This window comes from Capricornis sumatraensis, chromosome 2 (genome assembly GCF_032405125.1).
Source record: "Capricornis sumatraensis isolate serow.1 chromosome 2, serow.2, whole genome shotgun sequence".
NCBI classification, from domain to species: domain Eukaryota; kingdom Metazoa; phylum Chordata; class Mammalia; order Artiodactyla; family Bovidae; genus Capricornis; species Capricornis sumatraensis.
The window spans coordinates 59,032,834-59,056,580 of NC_091070.1; the positions used below are offsets into that span (position 1 = coordinate 59,032,834).

A 23,747-nucleotide genomic window follows, 5' to 3' on the forward strand; every position below is an offset into this window, starting at 1 on the left:
GAAAAGAGTTAAATAAATCAGGTTTTGTGTACTATGTTTTCAGATGTTTTCCCCTACTGCAGATCCATAGATGATCATGAATTCAGTTTAGTGAAATACCAGCATTTAAAAAATTTTTTATTATAGTTTCTTTACAATGTTGTGACAGCATCTTTAATAAAATATACTATAAAATATCAAAGTATGTGGCTTGTAGTAGGGATAAGTATTATTTCATGGAAGTTTTCTATTAGTGATGTATACTTACAACTGATTATGCATGTATATGTACATGTGGGGGTGTGTGGATGTACTGGGTTGCAAGATAAAATGTATTTCGCACAGTGAGTGGCATTGAAGTTTGAAAGCTACCTGCCTTAGGACTCTGTTCTATGTGAGGTATAATCAGTGCACTGAATTATTTGTTGTTTTCCCTTGATGAATGAACTCAGCTTTCTTCCAAGAGTTGAGATTTCTGATTAGTGTAAATTTGTCAAAAAAAGTTGAGCAATTCAGGTTGCTTTCTTTTTTTTAAGGGAGTTTTATGTTTTTCAACAGGTTAGTCAGATGAAATCCCTTGAGCGAGAATTAGAAACAATTCATTTGGAAAATGAAGGCCTGAAAAAGAAACAAGTAAAACTGGATGAACAGCTAATGGAGGTAAGTTTTTAAGGGAAATGACCTGAGATATGAAGAATATTTTAATCCATGAAGGACCCATTTGTTGAGAGAGGCTAGCATAGCATTAAATTCCTATTACGAAAACAGTGAAAATCTAAGTACATTGCCAAGCTGGACTCTTTGGTTGGTCTTACCAAGTTTGATAGATATTTTTGCTAATTACACAGCCATAGGAATATATACTGCTTCACAGAAGAAGGAATAATAATAATAATAATGTTGACTATCCTAAAATGCAAGGACCTGTGCCTCAACAAATTCAAGGGGCAGGGACTCTGACCAGTACTGACCAAGAGCCTCGGAGCTCTCTCGCCAATGCTGTGGTTTTATTAGTTTCCTGATACCTCCCGCAGTGTAGTGTTTTATAGATGTGATGTGCTCTGTTACAGGCTATTCAGTTAGGAAGTACATTCCGGGAGTTTAAGAGCATTAGCATTTAGACATTTAATTTTCAAGTGTTGCCATTGTTCATTTCTACATTTGTAATCCAGCACTGCCTTGGGAGAAGTACATCTGTTAAATATAAAAGTGGATTTGTAAAACTTGTCAGCTTGGACATTGAGTTTCTAGTCTAATAGATTGCTTTCTGAACACCAAGTGCAATTATAGGATATAAAACAATTTATGTAAAATCTTCCTTAATAAGTAAAAATTTCATTGAGGTACTTTACTTTGGGTAATAAAAATATTAGTTACTCCAGCATTAGATGACCTGTGTACTGAACTGAACATTTATATAAGGTAGAGAGGTACGGGTAGAAAATCTTTCTGTGCTCTTAAAAAGTTCTGTGTACATTTGAAAAGACCCTGATGCTGGGAAAGATGGAAGGCGGGTGGAGGAGGGGACGACAGAGGATGAGATGGTTGGATGGCATCACTGACTCAATGAACAGGAGTTTGAGTAAACTCCAGGAGTTGGTGATGGGCAGGGAAGCCTGGCATGCTGCAGTCCTTGGGGTCACAGAGTCGGACACGACTGAACAACTGAATTGAACTTTCATTTTTTAAAGCCCAACTCAGCTGTATTTTTGGAAACAAGTGAGAAAGAAAAGAAGAAAAGAAATTTAAATCAGCAAGGGTGTAATTATTATCCAAATAGATTGTAAATGTTGATATGTCAAATAAGGCATCTGAATAGTGTCTGGCTCATGAAGACACTTAATAAATGAATGAATGAAAAAAAAAGTTCTGTGTATACAAATATTTTAAAGCCAGAATTATAGGAAGAGAGATGTATAAATATTTTCTTTCGTGAAGCTGGACACATGCAAAGGTAATTACGTTTCAGTAGATGCTTGGTTTTAAAATATGAAATATGGGCAAACATATCGCATTTATATTTAAATGACCACTAAGGTTTCTGTCAATTTTATGTTCTCTGATTTATCTACTAATAGGGAGATTAGTGAAACTATAAAGAATGAAATCCAAACCATATTTGCATTTCCTTCTGCATATAATAAATGTATTTATTAAAACTTTGAGCTCCAGGCTGTGTTTAGATGTAGATATGCTTTTCTGATGAAATAATTATATACTCTAATGAATGAGATATCTGAAGCCACATATAACATGTCTAGTACCAAACTGAAAAGTAACAGGGTATACTTAATCACTGTTTGATTAAGTATATGCTCTTCCAAATGCTCTTCCAACAGGCTGAGTCTTCTTCCACCTGCTCTCTTTGGCCCCTTCTCTCCCAATCATACTTTACATGATTAATCATCATAAGCAATTTCCCCTCATTACTTTTCTCCCTGATCTAGTAGTAAATATTTGGTAATGGATGAGGGAGATTGAGTGTTCTTGTCACTGGAGCTGAAAAAAGAAAAAGCATGAAATTTTAATTGGAACACTGTAAAGAACACCTCATACACTATTCTAATGAAACTTCCATTGAAATAAGACTGAGCTGTGGACTCTGTGCAGACATATAATTCTTTAGCAGCTTTATTAAATGTAATTCACACACTACACAATTCATTCATTTAAAGTGTCTAATTCAGCGGTTATATATATAGAAATATATATATACATGAATTATTAAAATGGCAAATTTTGTTAAGTGGCATTTACTGGCATTAATTACATTCACAATGTCACCACTACTTCTAAAACCTTTTCATCACCCCAAACAGAAACTCTAACCATTAGGCAGTAACTCTTCATTTCCCCTTCCCACTGGGCCTATAAATTAGATTTTTGTTTATGCTGTGATATCTAAAGATTAGGCCAAATTTCAGGATGTACAGTGGTTTTTCATACCATTTTTTTTTGCCCAGCTCACCTGGGGATAGGTACATTCCTCTCACTCCAGCATGGATTCTTATCAGGTTTAGGGGAGGGACAGTAGGCAGGCAGGGAGATAGTCCTACATCAGAATCTTTGGTATCAAGGAATTTAGGGAAAGCTTTCTAGGTGATTCTATCTGATGTATGTACTCCCTTGGGGGAAGGAATTTCTTCTCATCCCTATATGATAGTTTAAACTCATTATTAATATAACACATACCCTTACCCCAAGGCAATTAAAGATCCCAAATTATTAGACAAGGAAATGGAAGAATTTGCCTCCCACTCCATGGTTTTTTTTAACTATATGAGGCAGTGTTCCATAAACAATTTGTTTTGAACACTTAAAAACAAAGTTAAAGATTGTTAGCAGTTCTTATAGTCTGATGTGTACCTCTGATAGCCAATAGTTTTGTGGTTTATATCCTGCATCTCCACAAGGCATTTAACATCAGGTCTATTCCATACTACACTTGAAATCTTCGGAATTATTATATTGGAATGAATTGAGGTAAAGAAGCAAGCTCATAAACCAACCAAATTACAATAGATGAGGAAGTGGCTGCAAAATTAAGAGCTGTTTGACATTTTAATATCTGTAAAATTTATATACAGAGAAATGTAAATGTTGGTCTTTTTAAGTTCCTACTGACTGGAGCATATATGTTAAAGTATATAATATACCCTGTTTTGTGCTGTTCTTTCTCTTTATAACTCATATTTCCTTTCTCTAACTCCTGTAATTCTCTTTTGTTTTTGTTTTATCTGTGGCTAACCTGTACCTAGAACTCTGTGGTTGGAACTAGCAGAGAAGGGTGCAGTTCTCTGCCTGAGATAGTGTGTGAAGGTAGAACATTCTCTTTCAATGAATTTCATAGCATGGAGACATCTCATTAAACCCCTTTTTCATGTAATCATTTCTACTACTGTGACAGTTAATAAATACTTAAGAGCCAGTATTCAATTTCATTTAACTCTGGAATACATCTGTTTACATTTCCATCAGGATTTCCCTCAATATTTAAAGACATAGTGAAGAAAATCATCCCACTGATACAAAACCAGGGGATCATAAAGTGGTGGGTTTTCTAAATCTATAACTAGAAATATTTCAAAATGGGTAATAACCCACCTCAGAAATTTAAATTTAAGGAAATGGATAGTGGCTCTGAAGTTTCATGATAACATTTAATTCTAGTTTTGTCTTAGAGGGCCTTTTTCCCTTCTCACATGCCCGGGGGTGCTTCCTCATGAGTTTAGTACTTGGTCATATTTGTTGCATGTCTTCCATTGAGCTCTGTGTCTGCTGAATGTGTCCACAAATGTGAAGTGGCATGCCTCACTGACCAAATGCAATGCCTTCTTTCCCTTGCCCCACATTTGATTGGCATGTGATACACTTACTATTTCTTCATTGTCTTGAATAAATCCTTTCATTCCATGTACTTCAGTTCCCAAATATTCTGGAATATCACCTTATGTCCCAGAATTGCCTGTCTGATAAACTAAGATAGATTAAAATAATTTGAGATGCAAGATGAGATTTTCAAAACAAATAGCTAACTTAGAAAAAAAGTAGTCATTGAACTGCTTGTAAGAATCTTTATGACTGGTAAGTAGCAAAACTCTAGAGCATAACCTCTTTCTGCCCTTTGCCTATTCCACCATTTTTTTTTTAAAGAGGGATAATTAAATGTTCTAGTGTGGGAAGAAAAAAGGAAAATCCAGACATATGTGCACCATGTACCTCATGTTTTATTGTTGCTTAAGATTGAGGAAGTATAGTTTAAGTCTAAAACTTTTAAGGCCTGCTTATTCATTAAATATATTACCTCCTGAGCAAAATGATTTTTTATTCTTACTTGGGATCATGTGCTGCCTGTTTTAAAGTTATCAGTAAGTCTGAGAGGCCATTAATGAATCTGTAGACTTCCTTTCTCTCTGCCTGTGACTGAAGGCATGGTAGCTGACTAGGGCTTTGCTCTTATTCTCCAGATGCAGCACCTGAGGTCCACTGTGATGCTTAGCCCATCCCCTCATGCTTGGGAACTGCAACTGCTCCAGCAGCAAGCCTATCCAGTGGTTCCCAGGGAGCAGTTTCTGCAGCTTCAGCATCAGCTGCTGCAGGCAGAAAGGATAAACCAGTGCCTGCAGGAAGAACTTGAAAATAGGACTTCTGAAACCAACACACCACAGGTATGACAATCTTTTTCTAATAGTAAATGCAGATCACCTAATTTAATTTTACCTATTTGGAAGTTACACCAGTTCAAAGGTGGGGATGAAGAACCTCAATCTTTTGTCAGTTACACCTTACCTGTATTACAAATCCACAGAACTGCAGTGCTGTTTTGGCTTTGGTCTTGGTTTTTGTAGTGCTACTTTTGAGCTCTCAGCTTCGAAGCTGGGCAATTAAGAGTTCTGGGTCTCATGCAAGTTGCTAAGTGATGATGAAGTGTCAGGCTCACTTGAGCATACTGTGCAATTGACCTAACATTCTTGTCTGATGGCAAAAATATTACAGAATTCAAGTGCAACTCTAGGATATGTATTACTACTAACAAAGCATCCTGGGTTTTCTTGTACTAGAGGGTGTGGCCTGCCTGAGTTCCTTGGAATTCACAAATCGGGACTTTTCACAACTATTAAAGTAGAATGTGTCATCAGCGACTTTTTTAAGTTGACATAGTTCATTTAACTTATTTTTTAAATGAACTAGTTTGAAAAACTATTTTTAAGAAAATAAAGATCTTCTTCCTCTTCCCTTTGAATTAGCATTATCCCAGCTCACTACCAGACACGATCTTATATTACCTAAGTTTTCAAATAGTTAAATTTTCTTTTTAGTGCTTCATTCATGATTCTCTTCTTTCAAAAGTCTCTTAATTCTTCCTCAGAATTACGAATAAAATTAAAAACATTCCTTAATTTGCAGAATTCTAGATTAGTTCATTCTAGTTTGAATAACTCTTCTGTTTTCAAAATGTACCTTGCCTCTCAGGTGACATTTGACAAGGAATTTCCCAATTCTTTTTCTGTAATCTGGTCACAGTGGCTTTGCAAAGTCATATTAGCACCATAATTGTACATTGGAGCAATTTTGTTTTCTTTGCCTACTAGTATATATCTATGCTTTTGCATGATGTAATCATCATCTATTCTTTCCAACAAAGGCTTAAAATCCATGTTTTGACATTCAATTCAACTATGTCAACTACATTCAATTTCCAAATACTAAAAGTTAATTCCAGAAGTAAAATTGTGATGGTAGGTATTGGACAGATGCTTCAACTCTTCATTATAGAAGTGAATCATAAAACTTGGCCTCAGTTTTTAATAGACATTTTATATCAAATGATCAAACTAAGATCCTACTCATTACTCTCTCATATATACTACTTTTAAAACATGCTCCTCCCAACCCACCTACCAGTGTTTAAAAGTAAAAAGTTTCCCTTTACTTCAATTACTTGAGGATTAGATAGACAAAAACTGTTAATACTTTTGTACTTAAAAAGAAAGAGAATTTCTCCAGCCAGATGGCAGAGTGGACTGCTTATTGCTCTCACGAGAAGGTGATGGCAGGCTCTGACAGCAGGCTATCTTTGTTTCTGGTAACTGAGTGAGCTGACACCGATTTTAAGAATACAGAATGTTGTTAGAATCTGCATGTTGTCTCTGTGTGTGGAGTGATATGATTTCTTCTGCCTTGTGTTGCTTCGCTTGCATATGTAGTATTGATGTGTGCTTTCAAAAATTGTTTGCATTGTAAATGTGTGAATTTAGATTCCCCCCAAAAGCATAATCTTGACATCAGGGTGAAGTGTACCACTTGCCTTCTTTCTCTAGGCCTTGCTACCGGAGCAGCGAGCAGTGCATGCAGATTCCTACAGAAGGATTGGGCACCTGTGAAAACTGGGCTGTTATTGATGGCATTTCTTACCATGGCAGATACTCAAATGCACACACCCACACACACCACACAAATATAGATAAAAGCTGAGAAATGTTTTGGAATCAAGTGCTCTTTTAAGTTTTATTATTAAGCCTTTGCAGTATTATGTTTCTCATTTATGTGAATCAAATTCACAAATTTCAGCTTGTTACACTTAATTATACCATTTAAAGAGTATGAATTTGAGATTCTTGAAAGGATGTGAATTTTGTGAATCAAATTCACAAATCTCAGCTTGTTACACTTAATTATTTATACCGTCTAAAGAGTGTAGATTTGAGATTCTTGATGTATTCTATATATTTTCTCATTCCATACATTGTAAATATTTTTAACAAAAGGTACTGCTTTTATATATGGAATTTGAAGAAAATCAGGATTATTTATACTGTTTTATATAAGATGCATAAACTTTTTTGACAGGAAAAAGGAAATTTTTGATGAAATAAAATAAGTTTTAAATATATGACTGCTTTTGTTTTTCCTCTTTCCCCACTCTTTTGCCATGCCCCATGTTCTTTGAATTAATTATCCAGGTTTTTTGCGTTGTTATGCTTTTTCTTTTTTTTTTAAGGCAAGTGGAAATCTGGCCTTTTCCATTTATGTTTGAATTTTAAAAAGCCATTATACCTTTTAAAATATAGGATTTTTAGATGCTCTTAGGACCTGGTTTCTTAAAATTCTGTGTTAGTCTTTTGCCTACTACAGGTTTTATCTTTAGTTGCATGGCTTAGCTGTTTCTTTTATGTTTGAATAAATTCTATTATTTAATGCACAAACTGTTGGCTTTCACCTCACATTTGGTCATTCTTTGTGCTTTTTAAAGGACACTTTGGGGTATATTTTTAAGGACAGGTTATGCCATCAGCTACTAACACCTGAGTCTTGCTTAAGCATTTGAAGAACCTTTTAAAATCTGAAATTCTTTATGTGAACATTTTGGTAGACCGAGAGAAGGGGTAGTCAGTTGCACTCTAAATCTTGTTCTAGGTCCCTCTGCCCTTCAAAACCCACACACACCTTAATCCATCACTGTTGTATAAGGAGAGGAGAAGCCAGCGTCCTTTTTCTGCCCTGTTGTTTCATCTAGGAGCTCTTTATGGGGAGAAAATTAAATATGTTCTAATGATAAGTCCATCCTCCAATTCAGGTATTTGCTCCACATTGACAAATCAAATTAGAAAACCAATAATTAGAAGAACTAGTGGGAAGAGGCTACTAGAAACACTAACACCCTCACAGTAACTAGCCATTTTGAAGATAAAAACAGACACACATACTGCTAGCTGATTGGAAATGTTAGGTGATCCTGAATAAACTCAGTTTTTATTCATTTTGTTGTTGAAAGTCCCACAGTATTGCAGAGACCCAAATCACAGATGAAAGGTTGATAACCATGTTTTAATTTACTTTGGATACCTATTTTACTATAATAAGTACACATAGATCTTAAAGTATTGGTTTTAAGAATTTTGCTTTATCTCAGGGGAAGATGGTAGCACAGGTAAGAGTCTTTTTTTTATCTTTGATTTCTTTCTTTGATGGGGTTACCTTTCTAACCTGTGCAACCCATGCAGTGTTCAGAACTCCCATTTCATCAGAAATCCACCCTTGCTATTCAAAAGCAAACGTTTGCTGTCCTTTCTCTAGGTATCTTATGGGGAAAATTAACTACTAGTGCTTTCTCATGGCATGATTTTCAAATAACAATACAATTTTTTTTCTTTTCCTTCAGGGAAACCAGGAATACCTGGTAACTGTCATGGAGGAACGAATGTTGGAAGTTGAACAGAAATTGAAACTGGTGAAAAGGCTTCTTCAGGAGAAAGTGAATCAGCTCAAAGAACAAGTGAGCTTCCCAGGTCATATCTACCGACCCATCTCACCTTCTGCTTTAACTCCAGTTTTACATCCCTTTATTGCTACTAACTTGCTAACTTTTGTTGTCTAATAAAGGCAAACTCTATTATAAACTCCTAAATTAGAAGAATTTCTAAAGCATTTCTAATGAGGTTCAATCCAAATTGAATTTTTATAGATTTTTTCCTCCAAATAAACAGAAATTTTATATTTGTAAAAAAATGGGGGGATAATAAATGTAACTTTAGCTTTCTTGTTTGCAACAACTATGACAACCTCAAAATCTAACTTGTGGCTATAGCCAGACCCCAAAAGGCTCTGTTCTGAATCAAAATCTGGACTCTCAAGTTCAGGACCACCAAGTAGGCTGATCCTTTTTCCTGCTGGCAGCAGGTGTGGCCTGAGTGCTTATAAATTATTTGTGCATCCACTGAAGAGACATAACAGAAAAGACTACTTTCTAGGGAATTTTATAACCTCTCTGGAATCTGAGATTGAGACAAACTGTGGCAGGGGGTAGGAGGGTAGAAATTGCCCAACCGTGGTTTTTAAATATGTAGAATCTGAGAAGAATAATCCCAAGGGAATGGTGGACGGGAACTTTCCTATGTCCTAAATCTTAGTACACAGAATGGAGAGAAAGAGAAAGTCCTGTTCTTATATTTATTGATCCAGTCCCTTAATCATTTATTCAACACATAGTCACTACATGCCAGGTTCTGTTCCAAGTACTAGAAATACTAGCAAAATCCCTGCCCATATGGAGTATAGTTCACCTACATGGTACTACTGCCATTTGGCAGTACTTCCAGCAGCAGTTCAAAAACAAAGAAAATGGGTAACATGGGGTGTGGACATCTACAAACACTTTGGCATTAACAGTTCATCCTATTCTGGGAGAAGCAAAAGAAACTAGAGAGGGAAGAGTAGATAGTAGAGGGTCTTGGTGCTAAACCACAAGAGTTTGGATTTTGTTGTATAGTGGGTAAGAGTCACTGAAGTGTTTTTTAATGGAGGGGAAAGAGGAAAGATTATACACTAAAACAGTTTAATAGAAAATAATGTTAGTTTTATATTAAACTTGCCAGTCACCTAGGTTCTGGGCTTCTGTGTGATAGTCTTTAGCATTGCTGTTTGAAATGATACTATGTAAATTAATTAGCCACACCTTAAGTTTTCTTAAGCTTCCCTGGTGGCTCAGATGGTAAAGCGTCTGCCTGCCATGTGGGAGACCCAGGTTTGATCCCTGAGTTGGGACAATCCCCTGGAGAAGGAAACGACAACCCCATGGACAGAGAAGCCTGGTAGGCTGCAGTCCATAGTGTCACAAAGAGTCGGACACAACTGAGCGACTTCACTTTCTTTCTAAGTTTTATTACCTTAAACCTTCATACTTGTAGATGCATTGCCTGAAACTGGGTGTAAAATGAGGAGTTAAAGGTATAACAAGGGAAAGGGGATTGGAAATATTAACTAAGGAGATCGAAAATCAAATTATCCTATTCTGCTGAAGAGTGTTCCCACCCTAACCAAGACTATATATTTTAACCGTAAAGATTAGAACATCTCTTCTAGACAAGGTTTTATTTTAAAAGGAAGTAACTGCTGAATCTTTGTGTTATAATACATGAGCTACATTTTAAAATAATCAGTAGGTTGTATGTAGTTATTAACAATAGAGGCTTATCTCCCATTCATAACAGGTAAACAGTTCACAACCTCAGAAATTTAAATATAAAATTATTGTGATATTTTTAGAGAATGAATAAAGAAATACCTAGGCTGAAAAATACCTTCACTTTTGAATCCTTATCAATTTGTTCTTTTATTAGTGACTTCTACAAACAAATTATGCAAAGAAACAGCCTGGAATAAGTAGATTTGTTTTACTTGTATACCTGGTACCAGGTCTGATATTAAAGCTGTATTGTAAAATAAAAGAATGTAACTGATAGAAGCCATTTGCCTTTATAAACAACTGTCCTTATGACAGATCTTTTAAAAGAATAACAGAAATGGCGTCAAGATGTTTCTGGTTCTGTTTCCAGCTCTGCAAGAATACTAAAGCAGATGCAATAGTGAAAGATCTGTATGTGGAAAATGCCCAGTTGTTGAAAGCTCTGGAAATGACTGAACAGCGACAAAAAACAGCAGAGAAGAAAAATTACCTCCTAGAGGAGAAGATTGCCAGCCTCAGTAATATAGTCAGGAATCTGACACCAGCACCACTGACTTCTACACCTCCCTTGAGATCATAGCCAAGCCAAAGGATGAACACTCATGATCGTGCACTTTACTGAAATGGATGGGACATTTCAGATGTTCTCTCAACTGTTGTTGTTGTTTTCTTAGAAACCTTTAATGGCTTAAAGTTAAGCCTAGCCTAAAACTTCCAGGAACAGAATTAAAGTCTCTATTCACTGTAATTAGTTTTTCTAAATAGACTGTAATGGAAGTTGTAAACAAATATTTATTTCACTGAACTATTCCCAAGCTTTGAATTTTTAAAAAATATTCTAATAACCATCAAGAAGGTGATATGAAAACAATTCAAGAATTTTAAACCCCCGGTTTTGAATGAGTTTTTGAAAATTACTATTATAGACAAGTTATAACTATTATGTACAAGTTATTATGTAGATTGCAGATTTTTAAAAATTGAGATATTATTAATTGGTTGTTTTGATCTTTATTTTAAAACCAAATCTATGTCTTCTCATACACTTAAATATGGAAGAGTCATTCTGTTTCTAGTAGTTTGGGTTTTTTTAAGTTGTTAGACTTCCTGTTTGGTAACAGAAACTAGAGTCAATAACCACTGAGGTCAGAAAAGGCAGAATTCATAGAACTCTACCTTCTAATACCTATGACAGTATTACCACTCTTGATGTATTGTAGATATAAAACTCACTTACTCAACTGCACTGTAAACTAATGTTAAAACTTTGCTTTCTTTAAACAGCCTTTTTTTTTCTTTCTTAGAAGTTTCTTTGGGAGTTTGTCTTCTAAGAAATGGATAAAGCCACATTCTTAAAGCATTTGAACTATAGGGTAAGCACTGAACAGACTCCTTTGGAGTAAACAGCTAATCCTAAAAGAGAGAGGAAACAAACCATGTGGATTTTTCTCTCTTTAAGGTCTTGGAGTTCGTGAACTTATATTTGGGGTTGCATCAAAAACTCAGGGAACAACACTTTAAGTCATCTTCCTGAAATACTGTAGGGCTCTTAAAAAATTTGAAATGTATAAAATACATGACTATTTATTTGTTGTATATTTAGAGCCATAATGGGATTTTTATTTCTACATTTTTAATGAATTTAATTTTCTGGGGAAAGGGCCTTGCTTTTAGAGTTAAAAGCCTCTTTTAACTTATGGAAGAGTTATTATTTGCTTGTTTAATGTGGGTCAAAATTTCCATGCTTCCTATTCCTCTGTACCTTGAATCTGATCATAAGAATTTCTTACTGTGATAAGAACTGGCCTGCCATCTGAGGTAAAGGAGTGCCAAATAGAATTTTCCAATCAGTCTCAAGACTAGAACATTATAAAACAGTAAACGTTTTGAGTAACTTTTTTTCCCCAGGTAAAATCCCTGCTTCTAGCCAGGAATTGGTTGGTAAAGAACTTACTGTATGTGGGACGCAAACAGGGCTGCTTATCACAGCCACCTATTTGTTTTTGTGGAAGAGTAATTAGATCACAGAAATTCACTCTGCTGTATTAGAGGAAAGTCAAGTCCATCAATCTTTTATAAGAGGTATCACAGCAAAATCAAACACTACCTTATGGGCAGGAACAAAACGTGAAACAAACTGCTAAAGAAAGTTCTATTATCAGAAATTCCTGATTTCCCCGGAAAATAATTAATTTCAATCCCTCCCTATAGTTATATTTAAAAACATTTGATATCTGCTGTCATACCTTCCATAATCATTTTTGTCCAGTGCAGACATTACTAGTAAACTCAACTACTTGTATGGCATTGACTAACACTTAAAACTGTGGATAGGCCTAGGTTAAGATCATAAATAAACTAAGCGCTGTGGTGTTTTTATATGATATGCTTTAAGTTATTCAAGGCTTTTGCCATCAGAACTGAACACCAAACATATTTCTCAAATAGATGGCTTACCATATGATCACATATGTTGTATTTTTATCTTTATTTTTTACATTATGAACAGTGTAGGTTAATTTGTTTATTTCTTATAAATCTGTATTTATATGTATATAAAGTGCTGTACAATGAGTGTAAATATGACTTCTGGAAAGTTTTAGACTACTTCTGGAATCCCTTTATCTAAAATCAAAATGCTGCTCAAATGAAAGTTAATTTAATATCTAGGTGCTTACTTTTTGTTTTACTGAACTTACGAGACTGGAAAAAAGATCAATACAAGAAATAGTTACCTTAAATTTATATATTTGTGCAGCAGATTATTTTTGTAGACTAGAGTGGGAATTTAACTGGCAATTTATAATATAGCTTACAGCTTTTAAAAGAATTTAAAGAGATTAAATTTAAACTATTAAATATTTAGATTTTGCTTTCAGACTTTATAATAGAACTCCTTAAAATCATGTTATATATTTTATAGTCATTTAATTCCTAGTTTATTAAAAGTACTGGTTGTTAAATTCATTTGATTTCTTAAGAACAGTTATTTAAATTAGTTTTAGGAGATAGGATCTTCATTTCAAGGAAAGAGAATCAAGTTTGCCATTATGATAATATGTTACCCTTAGAAAGGGAAACTGTGAATAATAAAATCTATGTTGTTCTATTTTGCTTTCTTCTGCTTTGTCGAAGCCTGAACTCTTAAGCTCAAATTTGTAAGGGGAGAAAAGTGGATGGGGAGGGTAGAACCAACCACAGTATTTATTTTTCTAAAACGTAATAAACCCAGATTTTTAAAAACTATTGTAAATGTGAATTCTTCCCAGAAGCTTCAAATGCATTGTTTATATATTTAACCTTAAACATATGTAGATCACAAAGTCATAGGCTTTCGAGGTATAGGAGGAGTTCTTACAGGTCTAGCATTTTGATAATGTACCAATACCCAGAGTAGGTATTATGATGAGGAACTTTTGGTTTTTTAAGAATGAGTAAAACTTCAACATGTGAAAATGAATTTATTTTTGTGATTTCTTTTTCTCTGAGTGAAGGAAAAGAGAAATGTGTTGCTATTGTCAGAATCTTAAAGATATTCCTACTCAAGGTAAGGCTAAGTGCTTTGTGATAGTATTAAGCAAGTCTTGTTTGAACGGATTACTGACTAACTGAAATGATATAAATTATGCAAGTAATGCCAAAACTAAGTCAAAACTTAATAGCCAAAGCATTCCTTACTTATAAGTTATTAATTATATCATGTTTGGACCTATTTGAACATCTCAGCCCTGTAAAACATTTTTGGTTTTATGACATATGGATAGCAGTTTAATAATAAATCTATCCAAGTCAGCTTTTTGTTTCTCAGATTTTTTTTGAATGATATACATTAAATCTGTTCTTATTGGAAGATGTTATCACAGCATGATTGAAAGGAACATTGGTTTTGTAAAGGAAAACCTGAATTCATCTATAGCCATCGCTAGAATTCTTTGCATGTAAAGATAAATGTGTGTGTGTTGATATTGACTTGGTGTATTTCATCTTATCAATTCTATCCTACAATTATTTTATCATGAGCTTAAAATGTAAATAAATAATTTTGCAAATACGGCCCTTGTTTTCTATACACCTTGAACTTTTGTAAACAGTTTCAGTATGTTTATCATTGGTTTTTAGAGTGAAAGCATCGAAACATTGCACTAAACACATTTTACAAATACAGAATCTCTGGAGCTCTCACTCCAGACCTACTGACTCAGAGCCTGCATTTAAACCCCACCCGCCCCAAGTCCCAAAATGATTTGTATGTGATCTAGATAACTGCTTCTCCATTTCTGTCACAGAATGAACAACCATCACTTCAGCCAATTTGAGACCCCTATGGTGGTTCATAATTTACTTCTAAAATCCTGACAACCTCGGGTGAGGCCCTACTTGAGATTTTGGTTGCTTCAGGCATGCCTTTATTTCACTTGGCTGTATTTATGGGTGGTTCATAATTTTCAGTTATTTGCCACTACTGGAAAAAAAAAATTGACCTAAAAGCACATTAAGTTAATAATGCTGAGTACTGAAATATAGAATGGAAATATTGGCCAAATGAGACCTTACAAGCCATGTTTTATTTATGAAGCTTTTATACCGATCTCACACTGCCTTTATGTGACAGGAGCTATTATTAACCCCATTTTACAGGTGAAAAAACTGAAAATTAGCAAAGTTATGACTTACTCAAGGCCACACAGCCAGCTCAGTAAGGGACTCAGGACTCACTAGGCAGGTTTGTCTGTTCTAGTATTTTGCAGTGTAACAGGTATCCATTTCTCCTTCTAGCAAACAACATTTAATTGGTACAATTAACTACCTACCATGTGCACTGCTCTCTAAAGAAAAATATAAAAATTATTGATTTTCTGTTTATAAACTGGGGTAGAGTAGTGAAATTTATACACACACAAAATAAATAGAAAAAATTAGATCAGTATGAAAAAACAATCCAGTTTTCTTGATGGACTCAGCTACAGGTACTAAGATAAGCAAGATTAGTGTCCTCAGGTATTTTAACAAAGAAAATGGGGAAAGTTCTTAACCTAGCATTAAATATAACTCTGTACTTCATTGTTTTGTAGTCTCTTTTATTCATGTTGCATTGAAAAAAGTCTTAACTTTTCTAATATATACCTGATATACATATTCCCATAATAATGATTGAATTTTGTCCCAAAGACCAAAATTTTGACCTAATGCAAAATGTCTGTAACCTGTGAAGTTAAATTTAATATAGTTACTACAAGTCAAGAAAGTGTTTATTCTTTGTTTCGTTTTGCCTCATTTGCAATCAAGAAAAATGACTAATTTTGAAAAATGGACATATTTAAAAAATTAAAACTTCAAGGAACTATAAACTGAATCAGTGAAATAAAGAGTAGCTAACAGTGTAAAAATAGAACAGGATACCCTTATGTTAAAATAATATTTAATTCTGAGAAATGATGACATGAGATGTACTTTACTAGCTAAGGAAAAGTAAACACTCTGAAATGTCCTTACAGCCCAGATGAACATTTACCAATCATTTTTCTTTACTCTTTGAGTATCTGTCTTTAAGATCTCAAGCAATAAATAAATATATTAGAATATAGATAGGGGGGCAGTCCTAAGATGGCAGAGGAATAGGATGGGGAGACTACTTTCTCCCCTACAAATTCATCAAAAGAACATTATAAACGCTGAGTAAATTCCACAAAACAACTTCTGAATGCTGGCAGAGGACATCAGGCACCCAGAAAAGCAGCCCATTGTCTTCGAAAGGAGGTGTTTTATCAATGGTGCTGTATAGAAGGAGAAGTCTTGAGACTATGGTAAAAATGAGACTGAAAACCAGAAGCAGGAGGCTTACATCCAAACCCTGAGAACACCAGAGAACTCTTGACTCCAGGGAACATTAATTGACAGGAGCTCATCAACGCCTCCATACCTACACTGAAACCAAGCACCACCCAAGTTGCCAACAAGTTCCAGAGCAAGACATACCATGCAAATTCTCCAGCAACACAGGAACACAGCCCTGAGCTCCAATATACAGGCTGCCCAAAAATTACTCCAAAACCATTGCCATCTCATCACTCATTACTGGACACATCATTGCACTCCAGAGAGAAGAAATCCAGCTCCACCCACCAGAACACCGACACAAGCTTCCCTAACCAAAAAACCTTGACAAACCGCCTGTACAACCCCACCCACAGCAAGGAAACTCCACAATAAAGAGAACTCCACAAACTGCCAGAATACAGAAAGGCCACCCCAAACAGCAATATAACAAGATGAGACAGAGGAATACCCTGCAGATAAAGGAACAGGATAAATGCCCACCAAACCAAACAAAAGAGGAAGAGAGAGGGAATCTACCTGATAAAGAATTCCAAATAATGATAGTGAAAATGATCCAAAATCTTGAAATCAAAATGGAATCACAGATAAATAGCCTGGAGACAAGGATTGAGAAGATGCAAGAAAGGTTTAACAAGGACCTAGAAGAAATAAAAAAGTCAATATATAATGAATAATGCAATAAATGAGATTAAAAAAAAAACACTCTGGAGGCAACAAATAGAATAACAGAGACAGAAGATAGGATTAGTGAAGTAGAAGATAGAATGGTAGAAATAAATGAATCAGAGAGGAAAAAGGAAAACAAATTAAAAGAAATGAGGACAATCTCAGAGACCTCCAGGACAGTGTTAAACGCCCCAACATTCGAATCATAGGAGTCCCAGAAGAAGAAGACAAAAAGAAAGACCATGAGAAAACACTTGAGGAGATGATAGTTGAAAACTTCCCTAAAATGGGGAAGGAAATAATCAACCAAGTCCAAGAAACCCAGAGAGTCCCAAACAGGGTAAATGCAAGGTGAAACACCCCAAGACACATTCTAATCAAATTAACAAAGATCAAACACAAAGAACAAATATTAAAAGCAGCAAGGGGAAAACAACAAATAACACACACAGGGATTCCTATAAGGATAACAGCTGATCTTTCAATAGAAATTCTTCAGGCCAGGAGGGAATAGCAAGACATACTTAAGAGTGATGAAAGAAAATGACCTACAGCCCAGATTACTGTACCCAGCAAGGATCTCATTCAAATACGAAGGAGAAATCAAAAGCTTTACAGACAAGCAAAAGCTGAGAGAATTCAGCACCACCAAACCAGCTCTCCAACAAATGCTAAAAGATATTCTCTAGACAGGAAACACAAAAAGGGTGTATAAACTCGAACCCAAAACAATAAAGTAAATGGCAAAGGAATCATACTTATCAATAATTACCTTAAACGTAAATGGGTTGAATGCCCTAACCAAAAGACAAAGACTGGCTGAATGGATACAAAAACAAGACCCCTATATATGTTGTCTACAAGAGACCCACCTCAAAACAGGGGACACATACAGACTGAAAGTGAAGGGCTGGAAAAAGACATTCCATGCAAATAGAGATGAAAAGAAAGCAGGAGTAGCAATACTTGTATCAGATAAAATAGACTTTAAAACAAAGGCTGTGAAAGAGACAAAGAAGGACACTACATAATGTTCAAAGGATCAATCCAAGAAGAAGATATAACAATTATAAATATATATGCACCCAACATAGGAGCACCACAATATGTAAGACAAATGCTAACAAGTATGAAAGGGGAAATTAACAATAACACAATAATAGTGGGAGACTTTAATACCCCACTCACACCTATGGATAGATCAACTAAACAGAAAATTAACAAGGAAACACAAACTTTAAATGATGCAATAGACCAGTTAGACCTAATTGATATCTATAGGACATTTCACCCCAAAACAATGAACTTCACCTTTTTCTCAAGCACACACGGAACCTTCACCAGGATAGATCACATCATGGGCCATAAATCTAGCCTTGGTAAGTTAAAAAAAATGAAATCATTCTAAACATCTTTTCTGACCACAATGCAGTAAGATTAGATCTCAATTACAGGAGAAAAACTATTGAAAATTCCAATAGATGGAGTCTGAACACACGCTGCTGAATAACCAACAAATCATAGAAGAAATCAAAAAGAAATCAAAATATGCATAGAAACGAATGAAAATGAAAACACAACAACTCAAAACCTGTGGAACACTGTAAAATCAGTGCTAAGGGGAAAGTTCATAGCAAAACAGGCATACCTCAAGAAACAAGAACAAAGTCAAACAAATAACCTAACTCTACACCTCAAGCAACTAGAAAAGGAAGAAATGGAGAAACCCAGAGTTAGTAGAAGGAAAGAAATCTTAAAAATTAGGGCAGAAATAAATGCAAAAGAAACGAAAGAGACCATAGCAAAAATCAACAAAGCCAAAAGCTGGTTCTTTGAAAGGATAAATAAAATTGACAAACCATTAGCCAGCCTCATCAAGAAACAAAGGGAGAAAAATCAAATCAATAAAATTAGAAATGAAAATGGAGAGATCACAACAGACAACACAGAAATACAAAGGATCATAAAAGACTACTAACAGCAGTTATATGCCAATAAAATGGACAACATGGAAGAAATGGACAAATTCTTAGAAAAGTACAACTTTCCAAAACTGAACCAGGAAGAAATAGAAAATCTTAACAGACCCATCACGAGCACGGAAATTGAAACTGTAACCAGAAATCTTCTAGCAAACAAAAGCCCAGGTCCAGACGGCTTCACAGCTGAATTCTACCAAAAATTTAGAGAAGAGCTAACACCTATCCTACTCAAACTCTTCCAGAAAATTGCAGAGGAAGGTAAACTTCCAAACTTACTCTCTGAGGCCACCATCACCCTAATACCAAACCCTGACAAAGATGCCACAAAAAAAGAAAACTACAGGCCAATATCACTGATGAATATAGATGCAAAAATCCTTAACAAAATTCTAGCAATCAGAATCCAATAACACATTAAAAAGATCGGACACCATGACAAAGTGGGCTTTATCCCAGGGATGCAAGGATTCTTCAATATCTGCAAAATCAATGTAATACACCACATTAACAAATTGAAAAATAAAAGCCATATGATTATCTCAATAGATGCAGAGAAAGCCTTTGACAAAATTCAACATCCATTTATGATAAAAACTCTGCAGAAAGCAGGAATAGAAGGAACATACCTCAACATAATAAAAGCTATATATGACAGACCCACAGCAAACATTATCCTCAATGGTGAAAAATTGAAAGCATTTCCCCTAAAGTCAGGAACAAGACAAGGGTGCCCAGTTTCACCACTACTATTCAACATAGTTTTGGAAGTTTTGGCCACAGCAATCAGAGCAGAAAAAGTAATACAAGGAATCCAAATTGGAAAAGAAGTAAAACTCTCACTGTTTGCAGATGACATGATCCTCTACATAGAAAACCCTAAAGAATCCACCAGAAAATTACTAGAGCTAAACAATGAATATAGTAAAGCTGCAGGATATAAAATCAGCACACAGCAATCCCTTGCATTCCTGCACACTAATAATGAGAAAATAGAAAGAGAAATTAAGGAAATAATTCCATTCACCATTGCAACGAAAAGAATAAAATACTTAGGAATATATCTACCTAAAGAAACTAAAGACCTATATATAGAAAATTATAAAACACTGGTGAAAGAAATCAAAGAGGACACTAATTGATGGAGAAATATACCATGTTCATGGATTGGAAGAATCAATACAGTGAAAATGAGTATATTACCCAAAGCAATCTATAGATTCAATGCAATCCCTATCAAGCTACCAGCGGTATTTTTCAGAGCTAGAACAAATAATTTCACAGTTTGTATGGAAATACAAAAAACCTCAAATAGCCAATCTTGAGAAAGAAGAATGGAACTGGAGGAATCAACCTGCCTGACTTCAGGCTCTACTACAAAGCCACAGTCATCAAGACAGTATGGTCCTGGCACAAAGACAGAAATATAGATCAGTGGAACAAAATAGAAAGCCCAGAGATAAATCCATGCACCTATGGACACCTTATCTTTGCCAAAGGAGGCAAGAATATACAATGGAGAAAAGACAATCTCTTTAACAAGTGGTGCTGGGAAAACTGCTCAACCACTTGTAAAAGAATGAAACTAGAACACTTTCTAACACCATACACAAAAATAAACCCAAAATGGATTAAACATCTATATGTAAGACCAGAAACTATAAAACTCCTAGTGGAGAACATAGACAAAACACTCTCTGACATACATCACAGCAGGATCCTCTATGACCCACCTCCCAGAATATTGGAAATAAAAGCAAAAATAAACAAATGGGACCTAATTAAACTTAAAAGCTTCTGCACAACAAAGGAAACTATAAGCAAGGTGAAAAGACAGTGTTCAGATTGGGAGAAAATAGTAGCAAATGAAGCAACTGACAAACAACTAATCTCAAAAATATACGAGCAACTCCTGCAGCTCAATTCCAGAAAATAAACGACCCAATCAAAAAATGGCTCAAAGAACTAAATAGACATTTCTCCAAAGAAGACATACAGATGGCTAACAAACACATGAAAAGATGCTCAACATCACTCATTATCAGAGAAATGCAAATCAAAACCACAACGAGGTACCATTTCATGCCAGTCAGAATGGCTACGATCCAAAAGTCTACAAGCAATAAATACTGGAGAGCATGTGGAGAAAAGGGAACCCTCTTACACTGTTGGTGGCAATGCAAACTAGTACAGCCACTATGGAGAACAGTGTGGAGATTCCTTGAAAAACTGCAACTAGAACTGCCTTATGACCCAGCAATCCCACTGCTGGGCATACACACCGAGGAAACCAGAATTGAAAGAGTCACGTGTACCCCAGTGTTCATTGCAACACTGTTTATAATAGCCAGGACATGGAAGCAACCTAGATGTCCATCAGCAGACAAATGGATAAGAAAGCTGTGGTACATATACACAATGGAGTATTACTCAGCCGTTAAAAAGAATACATTTGAATCAGTTCTAATGAGGTGGATGAAACTGGAGCCTATTATATACAGAGTGAAGTAAGCCAGAAAGTAAAACACCCATACAGTATACTAATGCATATATATGGAATTTAGAAAGATGGTAACTATAACCCTGTATGCGAGACAGCAAAATATACACAGATGTATAGAACAGTCTTTTGGACTCTGTGGGACAGGGAGAGGGTGGGATGATTTGGGAGAATGGCATTGAAACATGTATAATATCATATATGAAATGAATCGCCAGTCCAGGTTCGATGCACGATACTGGATGCTTGGGGCTGGTGCATTTAGACGACCCGGAGGGATGGTATGGGGAGGGAAGAGGGAGGGGAGTTCAGGATGGGGAACACATGTATAGCTGTGGCAGATTCATGTTGATGTATGGCAAAACCAATACAATATTGTAAAATAATTAACCTGCAATTAAATAAATTTATATTTAAAAAATATATAGATAGAAGATTAGAAAATAGTATTGTATCATTGTTGATTTACTGAAGTTTATAACTACTGTGTTTATGTAACAGTATATTCTAAGGAAATACACACTGAAGTATTTAGGAATATATAACCATAATGTATACAAATTATTCTCTAATCATTCCTAACAAAATTACATAGAAACAAATGAAGCAAAATGTTTTTTGAAAATAGGTAATGGGTATGACTCCTTGGAAGAAAAGTTATGACCAACCTAGATAGCATATTCAAAAGCAGAGACATTACTTTGTCGACTAAGGTCCGTCTAGTCAAGGCTATGGTTTTTCCTGTGGTCCTGTATGGATGTGAAAGTTGGACTGTGAAGAAGGCTGAGCGCCGAAGAATTGATGCTTTTGAACTGTGGTGTTGGAGAAGACTCTTGAGAGTCCCTTGGACTGCAGGGAGATCCCACCAGTCCATTTTGAAGATCAGCCTTGGGTGTTCTTTGGAAGGAATGATGCTAAAGCTGAAGCTCCAGTACTTTGGCCACCTCATGCGAAGAGTTGACTCATTGGAAAAGACTCCAATGCTGGGAGGTATTGGGGTAGGAGGAGAAGGGGCCGACAGAGGATGAGATGGCTGGATGGCATCACTGACTCGATGTACGTGAACCTGAGTAAACTCTGGGAGTTGGTGATGGACAGGGAGGCCTGGCGTGCTGCGATTCATGGGGTCGCAAAGAGTTGGACACGACTGAGCGACTGAACTGAACTGAATGGGTATGAAAACATTATTTGCATTATTCTTGCAATCTTAAGTTTGAAATTATTTCCAAATAAAATTTGGAAATGTTATCTATAACATTTAAAGTGTTATAGACAGAAATGTCATCTATAACATTTAAAATGCTATAGAAATTTATGAAGTGTGGTACTAGGCACTTGACCTTCCTTACTCTCATAGCAGCTCTGAAGAGTAGATGATATTTTAATGGTACAGAAGAGGAAACTGACTAGAAACCATCCATAGCAGCCTAGCCACATGTCTGGGGTCCTGAATGTTCATGGGAAGGACTGATGTTGAAGCTGAAACTCCAATACTTTGTCCACCTGATGTGAAGAGCTGACCAATTTGAAAACACCCTGATGCTGGGAAACACTGAAGGCAGGAGGAGAAAGGGACAACAGAGGATGGGATGGTTGGATGGCATCACCAACTCAATGGACATGAGTTTGAGTAAACTCCAGGAGTTGGTGATGGACAGGGAGGCCTGGCAGGCTGCAGTCCATGGGGTCGCAAAGAGTCAGACATGACTGAGCAACTGAACTGAACTGGTGAAAAGTTCGGCATAATCAGATACTTTTCCACTTCCCTGGGAACATAGAAAATGGGGAAAGAGGCAGTTGGGCAGAAGTAAAAGCCAAAAGGAAGCATTAAGAGGGCCTCTAAGGTACAGAAGGGGCTGATGAGCAAATGAATACCCCCCCCCACACACACACACAAATGACCATCATGAAACAACACATAAAGGTCCAGTGGAGGCTCAGGATCTCTAGTATACAGTACCCCCTCCTCTATCTCTACACCTAATAGAGCTACACAAGCATTTTTCTTGAGGTTAAAGACACTTTATGTCTTTTACTCTCTCTCTCTCTCTCTCTCTCTCTCTCTCTCTCTCTCTCTCTCTCTTTTGCTACCTTAGGAAGAATTTAACTCAGTTCTTCAGAGCAGAGAAACCTGCTCTGGCTAGTCTTAACTGAAAGAGGATTTACTATCAGGAATAATACTCAGTTTATGGAACCAAAGGGCAGGAAGTAAAGACTTCATGAGGCTTTAAAACAAAGACTTTAATGCTCTTCCTTACCTTTTTCCTCCTCTATCCCTATTTCTCATCACTTGGCCTTTTGTTTTTGCTTCTCTGCACCT

At 35.8% G+C, this 23,747-nt stretch overlaps 1 protein-coding gene across 2 annotated transcripts in view; it reads left to right on the forward strand.

Moving 5' to 3' along the window:
• Positions 1-11,024, forward strand: part of NIN (ninein) — a 90,096-nt gene extending 79,072 nt beyond the window's left edge. Inside the window, exons 26-29 of one of the 2 annotated variants that reach the window (XM_068964353.1) lie at positions 538-639; positions 4,947-5,147; positions 8,642-8,755; positions 10,815-11,024. In XM_068964353.1, coding sequence (XP_068820454.1) covers positions 538-639; positions 4,947-5,147; positions 8,642-8,755; positions 10,815-11,024 — 627 coding nt within the window. Of the gene's footprint in view, positions 1-537; positions 640-4,946; positions 5,148-6,800; positions 6,908-8,641; positions 8,756-10,814 lie in introns of those variants that run through there. The other variant, XM_068964354.1, reaches the window with a different exon arrangement.
• The last annotated feature ends 12,723 nt before the right edge of the window (positions 11,025-23,747 follow it).